This window comes from Schistocerca cancellata, chromosome 2 (genome assembly GCF_023864275.1).
Source record: "Schistocerca cancellata isolate TAMUIC-IGC-003103 chromosome 2, iqSchCanc2.1, whole genome shotgun sequence".
Taxonomy (NCBI): domain Eukaryota; kingdom Metazoa; phylum Arthropoda; class Insecta; order Orthoptera; family Acrididae; genus Schistocerca; species Schistocerca cancellata.
In genome coordinates this window covers 1,029,215,440-1,029,236,342 of record NC_064627.1, presented here as the reverse complement: position 1 = coordinate 1,029,236,342, position 20,903 = coordinate 1,029,215,440, and the positions used below count along the sequence as shown (strand labels likewise).

Below are 20,903 nucleotides of genomic sequence, written 5' to 3'. Positions count from 1 at the left end.
ACGCTATTTCAGTTATCCTGTGTAGCCATTTAAGACCTGACATTCCATTGTATTTGATGAGTTCCGACGTAATTTCATCCACCCCAGCCGCTTTACTGCACTGCAATCTATTGACCATTTTCTCCACTTCCTCAAATGTGATCCTATTTCCATCATCATTCCTATCCCATTGTACATCGAAATCTGAAACATTACTGATCGTATTTTCACCTACATTGAGCAACTCTTCAAAATATTTCCTCCATCTGCCCAAGGCATCAACACGATTCACCAGCAGTTTTCCTGATCTGTCCAAAATACTTGTCATTTCCTTCTTACCTCCCTTTCAAAGACTGCTAATTACACTCCAGAATGGTTTTCCAGCAGCTTGGCCCAAAGTCTCCAACCTGTTTCCAAAGTCTTCCCAAGATTTCTTCTTGGATGCCGCAATTATCTGTTTGGCTTTGTTTCTTTCTTCAACATAATTTTCTCTGTCTACCTGAGTTCTAGTATGTAGCCATTTTTTATACGCCTTCTTTTTACTTTTACAGGCTGCCTTGACTGTCATTCCACCAAGCTGTTTGCTTCATCCTACCTTTACACACTACTGTTCCAAGACATTCTTTAGCCACTTCTAGTACGGTGTCCCTGTACCTTGTCCATTCCTTTTCCAATGACTGTAATTGTCTACATTCAACTAACTGGTACCTTTCTGAGATTACTGTTATGTACTTTTGCCTGATTTCCTTATCCTGAAGTTTCTCCACTCTTATCCTCCTACATATGGACCTGACCTTCTGCACTTTCGGCCTCACAATACCAATTTCACTGCAGATTAAATAATGATCAGTGTCGTCAAAGAATCCCCTGAATACATGTGTGTCCCACACAGCCTTCCTGAATTCTTGATCTGTTATTATATAGTCAATGACGGATCTGGTTCCCCTTCCTTCCCAAGTATACCAGTGAATGTTCTTATGTTTAAAAAAGGAGTTTGTGATTACGAAGCCCTTACTGGCACAGAAATCCAAGAGTTGTTTCCCGGTCCTTTTGGCCTCCATATCCTCTCCAAATTTACCCACAACCTTTTCATACCCTTCTGTTCAATTTCCAATCCTGGCATTAAAATCACCCATGAGCAGAACACTGTCCTTGTCTTTTACTCTAACAACTACATCACTGAGTGCCTCATAAAAACTACCCATCTTATCTTGATCTGTCCCTTCACAATGCAAATATACTGACACAATCTTAATTTTCTTGCTAGACACTGTCAAATCTATCCACATCAGTTGTATGTTTATGTACCTTATTGCAACTATGCTGGGTTCCATTTCTTTCCTGATGTAAAGCCCTACACCCCATTGTGCTATTCCTGCTTTGAGTCGTGACAGGTAGACCTTGTATTCTCCCACTTCCTCTTCTTTCTCACCCCTTACCCAAATGTCACTAACAGCTAAAATGTCCAACCCCATCTTACTTGCATCCTCTGCCAGCTCTACCTTTTTCCCAGAGTAGCTCCCATTGATAATAATAGCTCCCCATCTTGTTACCATTCATTTGCCAAGTCGTATCTTAGGAGTCCCTGGTTTTTCAATTAGAGGTGGGACTCTGTCACCTCCAAAGGTACGAGGCATTTTGCTCTGATTGTTGACAGCATTATATTTAAAGTACCAGGGAAGCAGGTTGCTAGCCTTACTTGCCCTGGGTCCCACTGAGTTTTATACCTAACGGTTGAGGGATGAACCAGTGGATTTGGTAGTCTTTGCTGTCAGGCATCTTGCAAGTTGAAATGTCTGTCCTACAAGCTGATTGCTGTGCACCACAATGGTTTTATAGACTTCAGTCGTTGGGTTTCTGACAATGAAAGTTCTGATGAACTGGTAATTGTGGGTTGTTTTTTATTCTTATCCACATGTTCAGCAATGATGGTTGTCTTCTTATGAATGGTTGTGGAATATTACCAAGAATTGGTCACCAATGTGTGTTTGTGTGAAAAGTACATCCTGTGATGTGGTGCATTGCTTGTGTCTTACTATTTTCTGGGAGCACTGTTTAGCCAGGTGAAATAGCAGTATTCTGCAACTTAGTATGAAAGAGCTAAGGCTGATGATCTGAGGACTGTTTCACTGTCACCCCGGGTGATTCATGTTAACTTCTGGAGCATATTATTCTTACTTTTGATTTCATAGTCCTGAGATGAATTTTGTATGTCAAAGACATGTGTAGGATCATATCTAGATATTTTGGAGTGTTGAAATATTGAAGAGTCTTGTAAGGTACTCATGCTGTGGTGTGAGGCAATATGTTTGGGTGGAAATGAAGAACACATATCTTATGCTGCAATCACAATGTAGACACTTTTATTGTGAAAAAAAAGTGTCTAGTCTGTGATTGCAGTGCATGAAATGTGTTCTTCATTTCCATTGGAGAGGCTGTTCAGAGCGAGTTATTTTTAAAGTATCCACCCAACATATCTGGGTCTGTTGTTAGTGTTCCATCAGCCTCCATAAAGCTTCGATCCTGAGTCAACAAAGCAATACAACTGATGTAAATAAATTTCCTGGCTTTCATTCATGGAAGATTGTATCTAAACAAATAAAAAGGAATTGAGCCAAAACACCTTGTAAGATACCATCATTTATTTTGTAAACTCTACTTTTAGAATTCTCTGAGGAACCTGCAACTGAAGAAATTTTGCCAGTTACAGTGGTAAGTTTCTGACATAGAATGACAATAAATTTGGTAGGAGTCTGTCATGTAGGATGGTATCATAGGCTGCAGTTAGATCTAAGATGACCATCATGTTTCTCTTCTTCTTCTCAAAGCCGTTTTTGATATGAGCTGCTATTGTTAGCACCTTTGGTCACATCCTCTTCCTGAACTAAGCCCAGCTAGCTCTTTAGGGACATGTTTGTTGATGTCTGAACAGATTCTGTCAAGGGTGAGTCTCTGCAGGAGCTTGAACATGACACTAAGGAGAGCAATGGGGCATTAGTCTTCAACTATTGAGGAATCTTTGGTAAGTCTGTCTAAAATGATTCCTCTCTGGTCTCTGAGTGAGCAAAGATACCCAGAGAGGTCCTTCTAAGGAACCTCAAGTTCTGCAATTTATTGTTCCCAAAGCAATTGTTTTATTGTGCCCAACTTCATGTTGCAATAATCACAATATTATTTCACCAGAGTTAGTATATTAATCTACCAGGAGTTAGCAAATGGCATTATCAGATGAAATTTGCAAGTGAGGAATATAGGAGGAGGAGGTGCAGTGGCTTTTTTCCGAAGTGGCTGTTTTCCTCTTGAAACTCACATTTAAAGTACTCTGAAAATAATTACCATATTATCAGTTTGAGTAGATTAGCACTAATCATAAATTTATCATTAGTATACTTTACGGAAGTTGACAGTGGTGCCTGTTAACATATAGCTTGATTCATTGGGCAACTCTGAAGGCTCTCTCTCATGATGGGATTTATGGAACATGATGTCTGAAGGAATGAATGCTGCAGGCCTTCAGGTAACCCAGTACATGGTACACAGCCTGCCAGGCCTTGAAGGGTTCTAGGAGAACATTTGAAACTTTTCAGAGTTATAGAATTATTCCCACACCAGTCTCAAGTGGTTGTAAGCCTAAGCACCTTGAATCTAATGACCAGTACATGTGATGATCATGTGACAGCAGGCTTCCAAGTCTTGAGCTGATATTGCCATTTGGTGGTTGGTCAGTCTCTGTGTGACTTTTAAATAATTCAGTACCACAGGGTTGCATAAATTGACCTAGCACACTGTCTCCAATGCCAGTTGGTAATATTTTAGTATTTCATGTTCCAGTTCACCCAGGCACAGTTGCTTCATATTTAATTTCAGATATGGAGTTTCTTTAATTAATATGGTATAAAAGTTTTGCCTGCTCAGGATTCTTTGCTGGCAACAATCTGAATGAAATAGAGAATACATAAATGTATTGTTGTTTTATTTTCCTCTCTTTATCACGGATCTTTCTGTGTACTAAATAACGGCATGATCCATTTCATAATCTGGCATAATGCATGGAATAATAATGTACACACGATCCCTTGCTACATCAAAAAATGTATGAGAAAATCCTCTATTAATATTTTTCATTTAATAATAGTTGAACATAATTCCTGAATAAACTTTTCAAGGTCAGCCTGTTTAGATGACAATTAGGACAGCTTTAGTAACCAGGTCCTAACAGAATTATGCCTTTTAAATCTTCATAAAGTTTCATATATTTTAAACAACTAGTTAACAACAGTTTGTAGTGTCTGACATAACCTTGAGGACAAAACCGGTATAATTAAACAAATATTAAAGCATGTAAGATATAGCTAAAGAGAAATTCAGCAGCACTGGGACAGTAACAGATGCATTTCACTGTGCTTTTCAGAGACAGTGTGTAAGCTAATGAAAATTTCCAGTTTTAATATTATTATCATGTTTATAATTATATATAATTCAGTTCAGTGGACTGTCAGATTTAAACTGAAAGGTTCTTAGAGTTTATTCTGTAACTTTTCACTTCTTTCACCTCTGGTTATCATTTGTTAATATGAAAGACGCCAAGTTGTGCCATTCCTTGGAGTTCACATTAAACTGTCGATCCCCTTATATCTGGGTGTATAAATCATTCAAAGGTTGGAGGAAGACAAAACATACCATCTCAAACAGGACTGTGCCCTAGTAAAGCTGTGTGGTGGTCAAACAAACCTTCAGATCTCTCCCACTCTCTGTCTCATTCTTTTCGTTTTAGGCATCAATATCCAATCTTCTATACATCTATCAAATATCTTCAACAAGTCAGAGGTAGTGTAGTTCATTTAACTCTCACACTAAAAACTAAAACAAACATGATTTTTTTGTCATTTTATGACAGCCATGATTGCTACATTTGTTAAAAATAATTTTCATTTGTAAACATAATCATATTTGAATTCATACATCACTGATTGTATCATTTGGTCCTCTTTAGAAATTAATAACACTAAACATAGACAAGCAAAATAAAGGTTGAGGATAATTTATCACATTTATCTGAATTTTTAGCCTCCAGTGCCACTGAACCCATGGGATGGTGTAACAGATGCCACAAAGGATGGAGCAAGATGTCCTGAGAGAGAGAACACCAATGAAACCTCTGAAGACTGTTTGTTTCTCAACGTATACACTACAAAGGTAAGTAAAACTATATCTGTGATAGAAAATTGCTACCTGCTGTAGAAAATATGTAACAATAACATGTTAAAGAAAGTTTTTGTTGCAACATGTTTCATTAATTCAGATGCAAACATTGAACCACTAATTACATAATGATGGATTCCTGTCTGCGTTATAGGATATGTTCTGATAAATGTTGGTCTACGTATTGAACTAACACCAATTGCTAACACAGGACCAGTGAAGCTGGACACAAAAACATTCAGCATTTGGAGCTAGAAGGTATTTCATAACCTCAGAAAGGCAGCCAGTAAGAAAAAGAAAGTAAAAAGAAAGAGGTGTATGAGATGCATAAATGAAAAACTTACTGAAGCCTTAGGTTAAGGGGGCTGAAGAAAAATGAACTTCAAGACCTTTTCTGTACCTCATATTACTCCTAACCCAGCAATTTGAATGCCATTTCATATTATAAACTAACTGTATTTATTGTCAGGGACTGTTTCATCCACCATTGGTGTCAATCAGAGGAGTATCAATGGGTGTGATAGACAGGCTGGTCAGAAACAGTCTGAAAATCTTGTAGAGTGTTTCACAGGAGGTTGTGCTGAGAAAAAATAGTTAAGAAAAAAAATTTGATACTTGTGGCATTTTAGAGTTATTTAGCACTGAAGTTAGCCAATCACACTGTTACATGCACAAATTCAAGTGGCTTGCAAGAGACAGTGTCGCCAAACATGTTCTTTGTTTAGTTCCAACAGCCGAAGAAGAGAGTGATACAAGAATTGGACATAATAATGATTGAACCTGAGGCAAAGACTGAACAGCCTTGTGTGCTATCATCTATGCAACGAGAACAACTGACACTAACAGTATGCAGCAGGCTGCTTGAATTTGTGCACACAGTGACCTGATTGACTAACTTGAATGCTAAATAACTCAGAAACGTTACAATGTATTGATATTTTTCTTAACAATTATTTCTCAGAAAAACCTCCCCTGCAATACTCTTAAAAGCTTTTCAGACTGATTCTGATCACTCTGTATTTTCCTGCTGGGGTTATGTGGGCTCTGATCTAATTACTCACCTAACTAGTTCCTCATGTAACTTATATCTCCAATTTTGAGCAAACTTTTAGTATTTACACATTAAATGTCTGATGCAAATTGTATTGCTTTTAGCTGTTGTTTTAGGGGTAAGATTGTTTCTTGTGTGGAATGACAGCTGATTGTACATCCATTTCTGTTTCTTTCACTTTTCAAACTGCAGTGATAGTTGGTTGTGTTTTTATTCAAATGGAACTAAATAGTGCAACACTTCTGAAGACTGATTTAAATATCATGCTGAGAGATTTAATAGGCATAATCGCAACTGTAGTTGAAAGCAGCTGACTCGCATATGAATTTTGCACAATGTACAGACATAAGTCATAGTCACAAAGTCTTCAATAATTCTTCTACAATATGCTTAGTAATAAGCTTTTTTTGCAGACTGCATAATCTTTTGATCATTGTTACAGATTCCAATAAAATATTCTGCATGGTTATAATGAAAATGAAAGCATGAGCAGTTTAGCACAGCTTATGTCAAATGAAGGAAATGGTTATAACTGTACAGTCTGTTTGTATTTCATAATAATTAATGTAGACACACAGAAATGACATTTATTAATGTATACACCTTTTTATAATTCCAGTTGCCAGACAGTACTGGAAACCCAAAGAGACCAGTAATGATCTTCCTGCATCCTGGTGCCTTCTATCTATTTAGAGGAACAAGTGACCTGTTTGGACCTCAGTACCTCTTGGATGAGGATATAGTTCTTGTGACTCTCAACTACAGGCTTGGGGCTTTAGGTAAGCTGTCCCCAGGAACAGCATATTCTCCTTTAACTAAGTGTAAAAACACACACACACACACACACACACACACACAGAGAGAGAGAGAGAGAGAGAGAGAGAGAGAGAGAGAGAGAGAGAGAGAGAGAGATTGATAGTTTCAAAGGAACCATCCTGGCATTTGCCTGAAGTGATTTAGGGAAATCATGGAAAACCTAAATCATGATGGCCGGCGTGGGTTTGAACTGTTGTCCTCCTGAATGCAAGTCCAGTATGCTAACCACTGCACTACCTTGCTCAATAGGTTAAGTGGGCTTTTCTGGATTACACTGTCATCCAAGAGGGGCACCACAGGATCTGTGTTAGTAATAAAAAGGCACCATGACAGCTGTGGACTGCCTGAACATTATTGTGCACCACCTGCAGCATTCCTTCATGATTGATGTCCTCCCTGAGTGTGATGGCTTCTTAAAGCAGGAAAACCGATCATGTCACAAGACCAGAATCATGCTCCAGTGGTTTGAGGAGCATGACTGTAAACTCACATTGATATACATGAAACGTACGCACAGTTGCGAATGTCACCAGCTGTATAATGGAATGACACAATGAAATTTTGTGCTGAACTGGAACTTAAACCCAGATTTCCCACATATTGGATGGTTGCCACACCAACTGGGCAATCTGAGCACTATTCATGGGCAGACCCAAACTTCCATATGTTGTCAGCCATGTGTCTACAACCTGTACTCACAGGCACTGCAATATTGTATCACGTTGATGCCTTGGCCACCAAGTTCGTCTGTTATGAACCCATTGGAACATATCCCGGACATTATTGGGCAACAGCTCCATGCCCACAAACCGGCAGCCCTTTACAGAAGTGATTTGTGTGTAGATATCTAGTTCCACATCTCCTGAAACCTACCAATCCAGGCCATGCAGAATCTCAGCTGTAACAATATTATGAAAAGGACAGCTGCTACTCGCTGTATAATAAGGGCTTTAGCTGCCAGAGACAGTGATCTCATGTGTGTGTTTTTTGTCTATTTTCAATGCAGACCTCTTTTTGACAGCCCATTTTCCCACAGTCGTTTTATTGTGCCTATCTGCGACTCAGCATTTCCTCTACACGGTGAGCAGTAACTATGCTTTTCACAAGATTTTTACATTCCAGCCTAGATTTTCCATGTTACAATCACCGCTGTATTGCATTAAAGAAAAAGCAAATGGATATTCACAATTATAAAATCCTTAGTTTAGTACCACAGCTCTGTTGCACATTAGTTTCACAGTGAATATTGATGTCTGCTCACCATCTACTGTTCCAGACTTCACTCTAATATATTTTTTCCAAAATGGCAAGAGACTTCAACACTGTTAGCATGGTTATAAATGCATAATTTGCAAAATATGTAAATTCTCAATCTCAGCTCAGGCTCCTCTTTTAAATCAGTCTGCTACACTTAACTGACCTTACAGTTTCTGAATTACCTAATGACCAGACTTGAGAAACACACAATTATTTTATTTGACTATTTTAAACTGTAAACATTTTTTGGCTCATTGCTTCTATACAGAAGCCCATAGTTTTTTAGTACTACTAAAAACATTGATTTCTGCATATAGAAGCATTAGGGAATATATTCAGTGTTAACTTATCATGCATAGCCATTCTGCAAACCGGTTTGACCTGCCACCTGCAGAACTTACTATGGATCACTGTATGTATTCTGGATTTTCAATCATTAAGGTAATTTAAACATGCTCCTGCACATAAGAGTGAATTTTGATGATGTGTGTGTTTATAATAGTATGGACAGAAAACAGAAACAAATGATTCACGTATTACTGGAAAATTCTTGGTGGGGCTTAAGGTGCAGAAGAAGTATTATGTAAACAGTGGCTTTATGTTACACAGTTTCACTAACTTGCATCTTAGTTTTCATGTACAAAATCCCACATCAATGCTTAATATGATTTACTCTCATTTTTATAGCCTTATCACTACAAGTGCAAGGTGTATAAACATGTTTTGTATCAGAAAGTACATCAAGTACATGCACTGAAATACTAGAGAAATGTTAAGCAAAATTATGAGTGTTAACTTTGTTAAGCATTCTACCCCTATATCTATATCTGCAAAGAAGTGCCCCAATTTAACCCTTGTACCATTGATAAGATGAATGAAATCACTACTAATGCCAGTGATATTGAGAAACAACGGGAATTGAACAAACCTCCATGGCCCAATGGAATTCCTATCAGAGTCTATATTGAATTTGTGGCTGAGTTAGCCCCTCTTCTAACTATAATCTATCATAGATCCCTCGAACAAAAAATTGTCCCCAGAAGTTGGAAGAAAGCACACATAACACATGTCTACAAGAAGGGTTGTAGGAGTGATCCACAAAACTGCCATCCAGTATCTTTGACACTTGATTTGTGGTAGAATCTTAGAAAATATTCTGAGTTCAAACATAATGAAGTATCTCAAACAGTATCTCTTCCATGCCAACCAGCATGGATTCTGAGAACATCGATCATGTGAAATCCAACTCGCACTTTTCTCACATGAGAAACTGAAAGCTTTGGATGAAGGTGGTCAGGTAGGTGTAGTATTTCTTGATTGCCAAAAAGCATTTGACTCAGTATAACACATACCATAATTGTCGGAATTTTGAACATATGCAGTAACAAGTGAGATTTGTGACTGGGTTAAGGAGTTTTTGGTAGGGAGGACGCAGTATGTTATCTTGGATGCGGAGTCATCATCAGATGCACAAGTAACTTTGGGTGTGCCCCAGAGAAGTGAGTTGGGACCCTTGCTGTTCATATTGTATATTAATGACCTTGTGGACAATATTAATAGTAATCTCAGATTTTTTGCAAATGATGCAGTTATCTATAATGAAGTACTGTCTGAAAGAAGCTGCATGAATATTCAGCAGTCAGATTGTGACAAAGATTTAAAAGGGATGCAAAGACTGACAACTTACTTTCATTATTCGGAAATGTAAAACTGTGCACTTCACAAAATGAAAAATATATATCATCACCATAATATCACTGAGCCACAGTTCGAATCAGCCAGTTCATACAAATACCTGATTGTAACGCTTTGTAGGGATATGAAATGGAATGATTACATAGGCTCTGTTGTGGGTAAAGCAGGTGGTACACTTCGGCTTATTGATAAAATACTGGGGAAGTGCAATCAGTTTACAAACGAGAGCACTTACGAATCATTTGTGTGACCCATTCTTGAATACTGCTCAAATGTGTGGGACCCATACCAAATCGGACTAACAGGGGATATTAAACATATACAGAGAAGGGCAGCATGAGTGGTCACAGATGTGTCTGAGCCAATGGAGAATGTTACAGTCAAGCTGAAGAAACTAAACTGAGAAACTGTTGATGATAGACTTAAATTACCCCACGGAAGTCTACAAATGAGGTTTCAAGAACTGGCTCTGAATGATGACTCTAGGAATATACTACAACCCCCTATGTAGCACTCACATACGGATCATGAGAAGAAGATTAGAATAATTACAGCGTGCACACAGGCATCAAACAATCGTTCTTCTTGCACTACATATGTGAATGGAACAGGAAGAAACCCTAATAACTGGTACAGTAGGACATACCATCTGTCATGCATTTCAATGTGGTTTGCAGAGAAAAAGCCTCTAAGTGCACGGTAATTAGTCTAATCTTGTCTTCATGGTTCCTATGGGAGCAAGAGAGGTGTTTGCAGTATATTCATAGTTTCCTTGCTTAATGCTCGTTATTGAAACTTTGTAAATGAGTTTTCATGAGATAGTTGGCATCTACCTTGAGGATCAGACAGCTCAGGGTTTTCAGTATCAATATGATGCTCTCCCATCGGTCAGTCAAACCTTTAACCATTCCTGCCGCTGTTATTTTTATATATTCAGTATCTTGAACTTGAGCAATATTTTAGGATGGATGCCACAACTGTAGGATTTTGCAAATAAAGACTTATATGAAAGATAGTGAGTGCTGCCACTGTGTGTTGCTGTTGATAAGTTTATAATAAAAATTGCTTCTTTATTGCTCTTTGATCATTCAGTGGCTGGTGAATAATTTTTTTCTTTGTATGTTGAAGTAGTATGACTCTCTAAATAATGTTTAAATATACATAAAATATTGTTGATTATAAAAATTGGGACTACATGTAATCACATTACAGGTTTCTTAAGCACTGGAGATTCAGTTCTTCCCGGGAACAATGGATTTAAGGATCAGGTGATGGCTCTCAAATGGGTACAGCAGAATATTGCTTCGTTTGGAGGTGACCCAGACAATGTGACAGTCAGTGGTTACAGTGCAGGGTCCATCAGTGTATATCTGCACATGCTGTCTCCAATGTCTAGAGGTATATAGCAATTATCATAACACTGATATTATAAGGTAGTAAGTACGAAATTTACAAGAACATCATTTTTAGCGTAGTCTCCTGGTATTTCAATGCACTTGGTCCATTGTTGTACAAGCTTCCTGATGCCCTCGTAGAAGAAGGTTCTCTGTTGATCTGCGAGCCAGGAATGCACCGCTTCTTTCACTGCTTCGTCTGAGGCAAATCGACGGCCCCTTAATGCCTGTTTGAGTGGACCAAACAAGTGATAGTCAGAAGGGGCAAGATCGGGACTAAATGGAGAATGATCCAGTACTTCAAACTTCAGTTTCTGGAGCATTTTAGCAGTGTCTAAGTGCATTTGTTTATGCAACTGCGTGAGTTATTTTGGGACCCATCTTGCACAAACTTTATGAAACCCAAGTATGTTGAGGATGATTTCATAGGCAGAACCATAAGTAATTTGCAGATGATGTGCCACTTTGTTAATAGTTAATTGTCTGTCTAAGAGAATCATTTCATGTGAATGCTCAATGGTTTCTTAATTTGTGGGGGTAAACAGTCGTCCGGCTCCTTCAACGTGTGTAACACTTGTGCAACCATTTCAGAATTTTTCAATCCAGTCGTGGACACTACGTTGTGGCAAAACACTGTTCCTGTACTGTACCAAAAGTCTTCGATGATTTTTGGCCCCTGATATGCCTTCCGACCACAAAAATGGATCACTGTATATTGCTCTCCTTTGATGCAAATAGACAGCGGAGTAGCCATGATTAATAACACGGCAGTAACAACAAAACTAACACAGCAGCTTGAAAATTGCAAAGATATAATAACAAATAAACAAAGCATGCATCATCAATGTAAAATTACTGTGTTACCAAAATAAACAAAAATATAACTAAATTGCAGATAATAATTGACTTACCCTCGTACAAATCACGAACTTGACTAAATGTTTTTTAAATGCAGGGAAAAAAAGAGTACCATGTTGAATAGAAATCTGGAAATGGAAATTGAAATAAAATGAAATTATGTTTTTTTAATCACAACAAGGTCAAAGTACAGCATTTTTCATATTACTGACAGCAGTTTTGAGGACCAATAACCACACTGGCACTAATTTGGTCTATCAAAATTGTTCCACTGTGGAATTGTACTATTGTTCCTCTTCCACATTGTTGAATGGATTCTGAAATGACAGACATGTAGGTAAGTGACTGCTGAACAGAAAATCAACTAACATTGCTCAACAGAGAAATGTCGACTGTGCCTGATGGGATATCTATATGATTACATGTAGATCATGTGAAAGAACTTCTTTCTCTTCTAGCAGCAGTTCCTCGTAGGTCACTAGAGTAATAAAGCAAGCCAAGGGATTGCGATATAGTACAGATCATTCCTGTTTTCAAGAATGTAAACAGAAGGCCTATGTCACTTAAATAAATTGTTTGCAGAAATGTGGAACATGATATATGCTAGAGACCAAGAATCCCCTCTGTGCTAATTAATATCGATTCCACAAGCAGCACTCTTGTGAAATACATCTCACTCTATTCATCAATGAGATGAAGATGGTACCCAAATTGATACTGTATCCCGTAACTTGCAGAAGACTTTCATACTGTCCAACACTGCCACATCAAAAGCAAATATGAGCCATATCAGACTAGGTCTGTGGTTGGATTGACATCTTCATCACATCTAGAACACAGCAAAATTGGTTCAAATGGCTCTGAGCACTATGGAACTTAACATCTATGGTCATCAGTCCCCTAGAACTTAGAACTACTTAAACTTAACTAACCTAAGGACAGCACACAACACCCAGCCATCATGAGGCAGAGAAAATCCCTGACCCCGCCGGGAATTGAACCCGGGAACCCGGGCGTGGGAAGCGAGAACGCTACCGCACGACCACGAGATGCGGGCTAGAACACAGCACACTGATCATAATGGGGGAGACATTATCAGTCATGAAAACATCAGAAGATCCATGAGGCTGTTCACCGATGCTCATGTATACAGAAAAATCCCATAGGTACAAAACTACAGCAAAATACAGGAAGATCTGCAGATGACTGAAGCTGAGTGCAAGGGGTTGGATGCTGACAAAAAAAGGAACAGGAAAATGCCCTACTAGATGGTACGATGGGAAGACCCTCTGCTATGCACCACACAGTGGTATGCAGTGTACAGATGTAGATGGTCCTCAAGATAACCACACATAAAGAGTAGGAAAGACCCATTAATGTTTGAAAAAAAAAAAAAAATGGTTCAAATGGCTCTGAGCACTATGGGACTTAACATCTGTGGTCATCAGTCCCCTAGAACTTAGAACTACCTAAACCTAACTAACCTAAGGACATCACACACATTCATGCCCGAGGCAGGATTCGAACCTGCGACCGGAGTGGTCACGCGGTTCCAGACTGAAGCGCCTTTAACCGCACGGCCACACCGGCCGGCCCATTAATGTTTGAACACGTTACTGGCAATGAATCACTGGAAAAAGGAATAACTATAAAATATCTGGGAATTTTGTGTCCAGAATAAACTTAAGTAGAATGACCACACAAAACGAAATGCAGGAAAGGCAGGTGTCACACTGAGATTCATTGAAAACATTGTAGGGTAATGTATTTCACCCATAAAGGAGGTCACTTAACAAAATCCCACTTAAATGAATGGGTCCTTACAGGATAGGATTAATACAGGAGATAAAGAAGACCCAAAGGAAGGCACCATGTTTCATCATGAATTTGTTTTATAAGTACAACAGCATCATAGAGACGCTGACTAAACTCCAGCGGCAGCTGTTGTAAGACAGGCAGTGGGCACCATGGAGAAGTTTTAGTGTTAAAATTATGAAACCATAGCTTCCAAGAAGAGCCACACAACCTATTACTCCTGCCTAAATATTTATCCCACAAAATAATCGAAATGGAAAAATACATTCAAGTTCACACAGAGGATTACGAACTATGATTTTACATGCATACTGTCTTTGCTGTATATACATCATTTAGTTGAACACTATGAAGGTGTTCCAGTAGAGTTCACTATAACACATCAGATAAAATGAGCTGTCAATGTGAGAGCCACATTATTATTATTTTAATGCAAAATAGCATGTTGTCAAAGAGATATATGGCAAGTTTGTAGCTAGTAAGAACACAGAAATCAGTAGCTCATTGTTGGTGATATACCTGAACAGGTGCAAGGTCTCACATGATATAATGGAAAAGTCATCTTGATTTGCTTTGATCTATGGCCAAATTTCCCAATTTTATTGTACGCTCCATTTTACAAAGATTCTACAGTATCAAGTGGCCTAAAAACTGTATCACTGTAGGATCATTATGAACATTTTAGAAAGTAATAAATACTTCATAAAAATATTTAATTACCTCTTCTGAAAGAAGCCTCTTTCAAGTAGATGCACTAATTCATCTATTCATTTTCACACTAGCCTCTACAGAACTCACCACGAGAAATATCTCTCAAGGACGTGTTGATACATTTTCTCAGAGAAATTTGCAAAAAATGACCATATGGTCCTTTGATAAAATCCACAATTACTGGTTGTAAAACAGCTTTTCCATGGTCTGTCCTGATTGCATTAATTTTTTTTAAATCATCAGATTCAGTTCACCATGAACCATCCTAAGATCTATCTACCGATACATCGAGGAGTTATCCATGCAATTATCAGAAAAATTTGCACACTACATCAAAGCATAACATAGTCACTATTTTAACCAGTGATGTAGCATGTACATTTTGCTGATAGCTGGATGGTTTACTCTCATAACTAATATAGTCAGATCTGAGAATGGTTAATGTTACACTGAAATTGGTCATTTTAAATAATTAATGTGTTCAAAATATATAATAAAAATTCTGTTTCAGTAATCTGTTCCAGAACTTTTCAAAAGTAGATGCATTTGGCTTTAGGAACTCAAAATTATGCACAGAAGTGGTTTATTTCACATTTAAAAAGAGAACAAAAGTGAATGAGTAAGTGCGTTATGGTGGGATGACCTCTCATACAGAGCTAGTATTCGGCACTTCTCCTTGACTCTTGTGGCTGTCTACGAAGACATTCCCCACCTTACCTCTCTGTACTTCTGTCTTCTACTGTGACTAAGATAGAGATGCATCACTGCCTCTGCATTTCTTTGTCATGTTGATACAGTTACATTTCATTGTCAATTTTTAACTGATCTGCCTGTTCCTACAATATATGGCAAAACATCCATTAGCTGCAGACTGTAGTCACATAAAGGCTATTACGTAAGCTGCAGTGTGAAGAATGCACTGAAACTGCTGATTTACAGGTAGCTAATACAGGTGTTCTCTTCAATCATTTTCTGAACATGGAACAAATTTTCTTTACTAGCACTGGAATAATAATGAATAGATTGAGTCTCTTTGAAATTATATTTAATGTATGGTTTCACTGAATCAATTAAAAGTTCCTGAAAACTGGAGGAGGGGTGAAAAAAATCCTACTATTTTATGAGGCAATGGCCTAATTTGAAACTATAGGATGTTAGTATTCTCATTTAAACTACACTGCTGACACTATTTTGATATTAGGTGGCACATGAAACTAGAAATCCAAGTTACATTTCTAAAACTCAACCCATAATGTAAGTTATAACAACATATTAAATCAGATATTGCCATTATATGCCATTCTTAGATGAACTGAAATTGGTTAGAACTTAATTATTGAAAAGTTTGTCAAACTCAGTTCAGAACTCCTTGGGAAGTGATTACTAGGTACTGGTGACTAGCATATCTAATCCAATGTTGGGCTCAGTGAGATCACCTTTAATTTAGGCTTCCTTGGAAAGAATCTTGGAAAGGAAGAACATGTAATAATAGGACAGTTTGAGCTGAAACCTTGATTTGATTTTTATTTGGTCCTGTTGATTACATATTGTACAGATGGTGTACTAGTAATATAGGACAAAGCAAGTGAAATAATACAGTACTGCATGTGCATTTTATATGTCACATATAAACTATTTTACTTGGTTTCTAAGAACCAAGGTTTGCATGTAATATTACAGCCAGAATTTTACTGGCATAAATTTAATTGTAAGCTTAAGCATGTAGAATAAATAAAAGTACACATTTTTATTCTAATAACACAAATAATTTACATTTTATAATCAACATTTAATTTGAAATATAAAATTATATCTTTATGACTTAAGTAAAAATGTCACATTTTTTCCTTTTAAAAGTATCTTTTTACTAAGTTGTTTTCTTTGTTCTTACACTAAAGGATGCCTAGTAACTCTAAGAATTCACTAATTTTATTACAAAAGTTTGATATGTGCAGCATGTTCTTAGTTTCCTTTTGAACACCTGTATGTTATTAATTTCCTTTTTTATACTGATGGGGAGATTATTGTATACTTTTATTCCTGACTCAGTTACTCCATTGCATATTTTTGTGATAGTTGCAGAGGCTTGGTGGAAATCTGTCACCTGTCTTGTGCCATGACTATGAATGTCACAGTGTTTCTGAAATAATTTCATGTTGTTGGCTACAGAAATCATCAGTGAGTATATGTACTGATTGACCTGTAATAGCAAATATCATGAGTTATTTGAAAAGCCCCTGCAGGATGTTCTGTCAGAGACCCCATAAATGTAGCTCACTGCTCATTTTTTTAACTTTGAAGACATTTTCAACTCTTGCAGCATTTCCCCAGAAGATTAAGCCACAGAAGAGTATAAAATGGAAATATGCAAAATCTGATAACATGATATTTCACTGTCAACAAAGTGAGAAATGGTTCTCAGTGTGAAGCATGCTGAGTTAAGTTTCTTGACCAGCTGATCGATTTGCTCCTTCCATTTTAAAAGACTGTTTGTCTGATTGCTTAAGAATTTTGTATGCATGGTTTCATTAATTTTCTGATTGTTAAATCCATTTCAGAAACTTAAAGTGTGTTATTTGTTGCCTGAAACCATACAGACTAGTTTTTGAAAAATTTAGGGTTAGGCTATTTGCTGCGACCATTTGTGTACTTGGTAATTGTCTGTCAGGGATGTATCCTGCACTGTGGAGTTGGGCACCTTGATCAGGATACTTGTATCATCAGCTCTGTCATTAATTATAATTGGTAGATCACTAACATAGATTAAGAAAATCAGTGGCCCAGGGATCAAACCCTGGGAGACTGCATTTCCCCTGAGTTTATTGTTACATCTGCCTCCATTAAGAACACTCTCCGTTTCCTTTTGTGTAAATAATATTCTAGCCAAGTTAAAGGCTAGCCTCTGATGCCATAATGTGGAAGCTTTTTAACAGTGTGTTATAGTCTACAAAGACAATTGCCTTAGCAAGGTCACCAAGGATCACCACTGGATACCTTTTGAAATTTAGTTCACCTGCAGTTTCATCTGTCTAGCTAAATATTGCTCTCTCTGTGGAGAATTCCTTATGAAAGTTTAACTGTGCACATGTCACTGAGCTATTTTGAATTACATGGCTATAAATCCTATGATACACTTGTCTCTCAAATATCTTTGAGAACACAAGCAATGAGAGATGAACTAATAGTTAGATATTACATTCCTCACTCCCCTTTTGTGGACTGGCAGAGGTATCATATGTGTTAGTCTATCTGGAAATACCCCAATTTCCATTGACTGGCTACATAAATGGTGCAATATGTGACAATGTGCCTACGATAGCATACTATTTTATTTTACTTAGCAAAACCAGTTAACTGCCTCCCTTTGGTTTTCATAAAGGGTTGTCCACACAGAAAGCAATACAAGACCCCACAAATGAAGTGCTAATAGAGCTAAGCAAGAAAAATTGTCCTGTTGGTATATTCTACTGCCTTGCCAAAGCCTGTGATGTACCACATGGATCAGTACTGGATCCACTCTTGTTTCTAAGCTACCTTTATTTATCTTCTAATGACTTAAAAGGACACTTCAAAAACTGTAATGTTTATTAGTGACACAAGCATACTAACCAAGGGTTCAAACTCCCTTAGCAGATACAACTTCGATGATAGCTGAACAGGCCTAAAAATGGTTCACAGCTAACAGTTTGTTACTCTCACAATGACTCATATTATGCACTTTGAAAATAGCGTAATGATCTTTTAGAACCAGAATAGACATTAATGGCCATACAATGAATGAAGTACAGTTTGTAAAATTCCTTTGGGTCTAAATAGGCAGTAATTTAAAATGGAGTCAACACATGGATAAACTAATCAAGACATTCAGTTCAATTTGTTATAGCATAAGAAGCACCTCTCAATATGTCGACCTAAAGACAAGAAAGTTAGCTTATTTTGCATATATTCACTCCCCATTGTCTTATGGAATTATCTTCTGGGACAGTGTATCTAAAGTAAACAGTTATAAAATTCAGTTTGAACTGAACTTTGAAGTAAACAGTCAGATAATATAAAGATGCAAATACTGATGAAACCATTATTTCATCACAGAGATATCTCTGTGACAAAGTGGTGGCCTCATCATCTTTTGACACCACCTGCTGGAGGACTGATATCCTCTGTACTCTCTACACATGGGGCTTCCTTCAAGAATTTTTAAAAGACAGAGTTTTCAAGGTACATGTGGGTTCTGCCTTCTCAGACACCTTTACCAAGGAAAATGGTTTGCATCAGGTTCCGTCCTGAGTGTCGTCCTCTTTGCTATCGCCATTAACTCTGTTATGGCGTGTCTCCCACCAGGCATCTCCGGCTCTCTTTTCGTTGACGATTTTGCCATCTATTGCAGTTCTCCACAGACTTGTCTCATTGAGCGGTGTCTTCAGCATTGACAATGGCTTTCATTTTTCCACTAACAAAACAGTTTGTATGAATTTCTGGCAGCGCAATTGGTTTCTTCCACTGTCTTTACGTCGTGGGCCTGTTGCTCTTCTGTTTGTTGAAACTACGAAAATCCTGGGGCTCATGCTCAATAGGTAACTTTCATGATCCTCCCATGTGTCTTACCTGGCCAACACTATACACGGTCCCTCAGTGTCCTGTGTGTCCTCAGTGATACTCTCTGGGGAGCAGATTGGACCAGCCTCCTCCATTTGTACTGTCCCTTGTTTATTTGAAAATAGACTATGGGTGTTTCATTTATGCGTCTGCATGTCCGTCCATTTTATGCTGTCTAAATACAATCCACCATCATGGAATCTGTTTGGCACTGGCATCTTTTACACTAGCCTGGTTGAGAGTCTGTATGCAGAAGCTGTCAAACTCCTGCTGTCATACCACTGTGTATAGGGCACGTCCCTCTTCTCTGTTACCTTCTAGAGTTTGCTTTCAGCTATTGCTTTGGCAGCTTAAGTTCATGCTACCTGCCATTTTCCCAGTGGGTGTGACTCATTCATCACTTTGATTTTGTGTGGTGGCTCCTGTTCACCTTGGACTTCATTCGGTTCCTAAGGATGCCACTTGAAACTTGCTCTGTCGCCATAAGTTTCTTGACCTTCACACAGAACTTCGTGGTAGTACCTTTGTGTACACTGATGGCTCTCGGACTGACCGTGGTGTCGGGTGTGCCTTTGTCATTGGCACCGATGATTTTCGGTGTAACCTTCTGGAACACTGCTCATTACTTACAGCAGAGCTCTTCGTCCTGTATCAGACCAAGCAGTACATCTGGCGACATAGGCTTTTCAACTGTGTCATCTGCTCCAACACTCTCAGCCCTTCAGGACCTGTGTGTGCTGTACACCGTCCATCCCTTAGTGCAACGAGTCCAGGAGTGCTTTCACTTGCTCACTCTTGATGGAATCACTGTGATGTTTATGTGGGTCCCTGGTCATGTCAGTCCTACAGGGAATGAGGCCACTGACACTGCTGCCAATGTTGCAGTCCTTGTATCTCAGCCCACTACTTCTTCCATTCCATCCAATGAACTGTGCGTTGCCATCTGTCAGCAGGTGGTGTCACTTTGGCATGACTAGTGGTCTTCCCTTTGTAACCTCCCCCTCACTTATTGACCTTAATGACAGTGAAAAATTAAACTGTGTGTACCTAATGGAAATTTGGAAAAGCAATCGTCACCAAAGTTAATCTGTCGGTAAAGAGGGAGGAAAGGGTTACATCTAAATGAAAGAAAAAATGCAAATGAAACTGGTGGAAATTAATTTTGAAAAGGGGTAAAGTTAATAAAGAAAGTAAATGTGTGGTCATTACGTTAACAATTAACTAGCGGTAATTAGATATTTGAGATTTGGGGAAAATTATGGTCACCAGTCCTATGGACAATTACTACAGTAACTGAAAAAGAAAGGTTATTGCACGTATAAATAGCACTAGAAGTGTGGCAACTGAAGGTTGACACGTGTAGTGTGAAAACTGAAAGTTTGTCAGAAGTAATAAATTTCGCTACACTCTGACTTAATTTAGCAAAAGAATTAATAAAACCGGAAAATTGAAAGTTAATTTAGTGACTGAAATTAATAGTGAGCTTTGTTTCTGAAGCACTACCAAATTCAATAAAATATGGTTAGCCT

At 38.0% G+C, this 20,903-nt stretch overlaps 1 protein-coding gene across 1 annotated transcript in view; it reads left to right on the top strand.

Moving 5' to 3' along the window:
- The window catches only part of LOC126162998 (esterase E4-like), a 53,866-nt gene that overhangs the window by 13,269 nt on the left and 19,694 nt on the right, over nucleotides 1-20,903 (top strand). Inside the window, exons 2-4 of the mRNA XM_049919859.1 lie at nucleotides 5,047-5,175; nucleotides 6,852-7,011; nucleotides 11,213-11,398. Of these exons, the coding sequence (XP_049775816.1) occupies nucleotides 5,047-5,175; nucleotides 6,852-7,011; nucleotides 11,213-11,398 (475 nt within the window). The remainder of the gene's footprint in view (nucleotides 1-5,046; nucleotides 5,176-6,851; nucleotides 7,012-11,212; nucleotides 11,399-20,903) is intronic.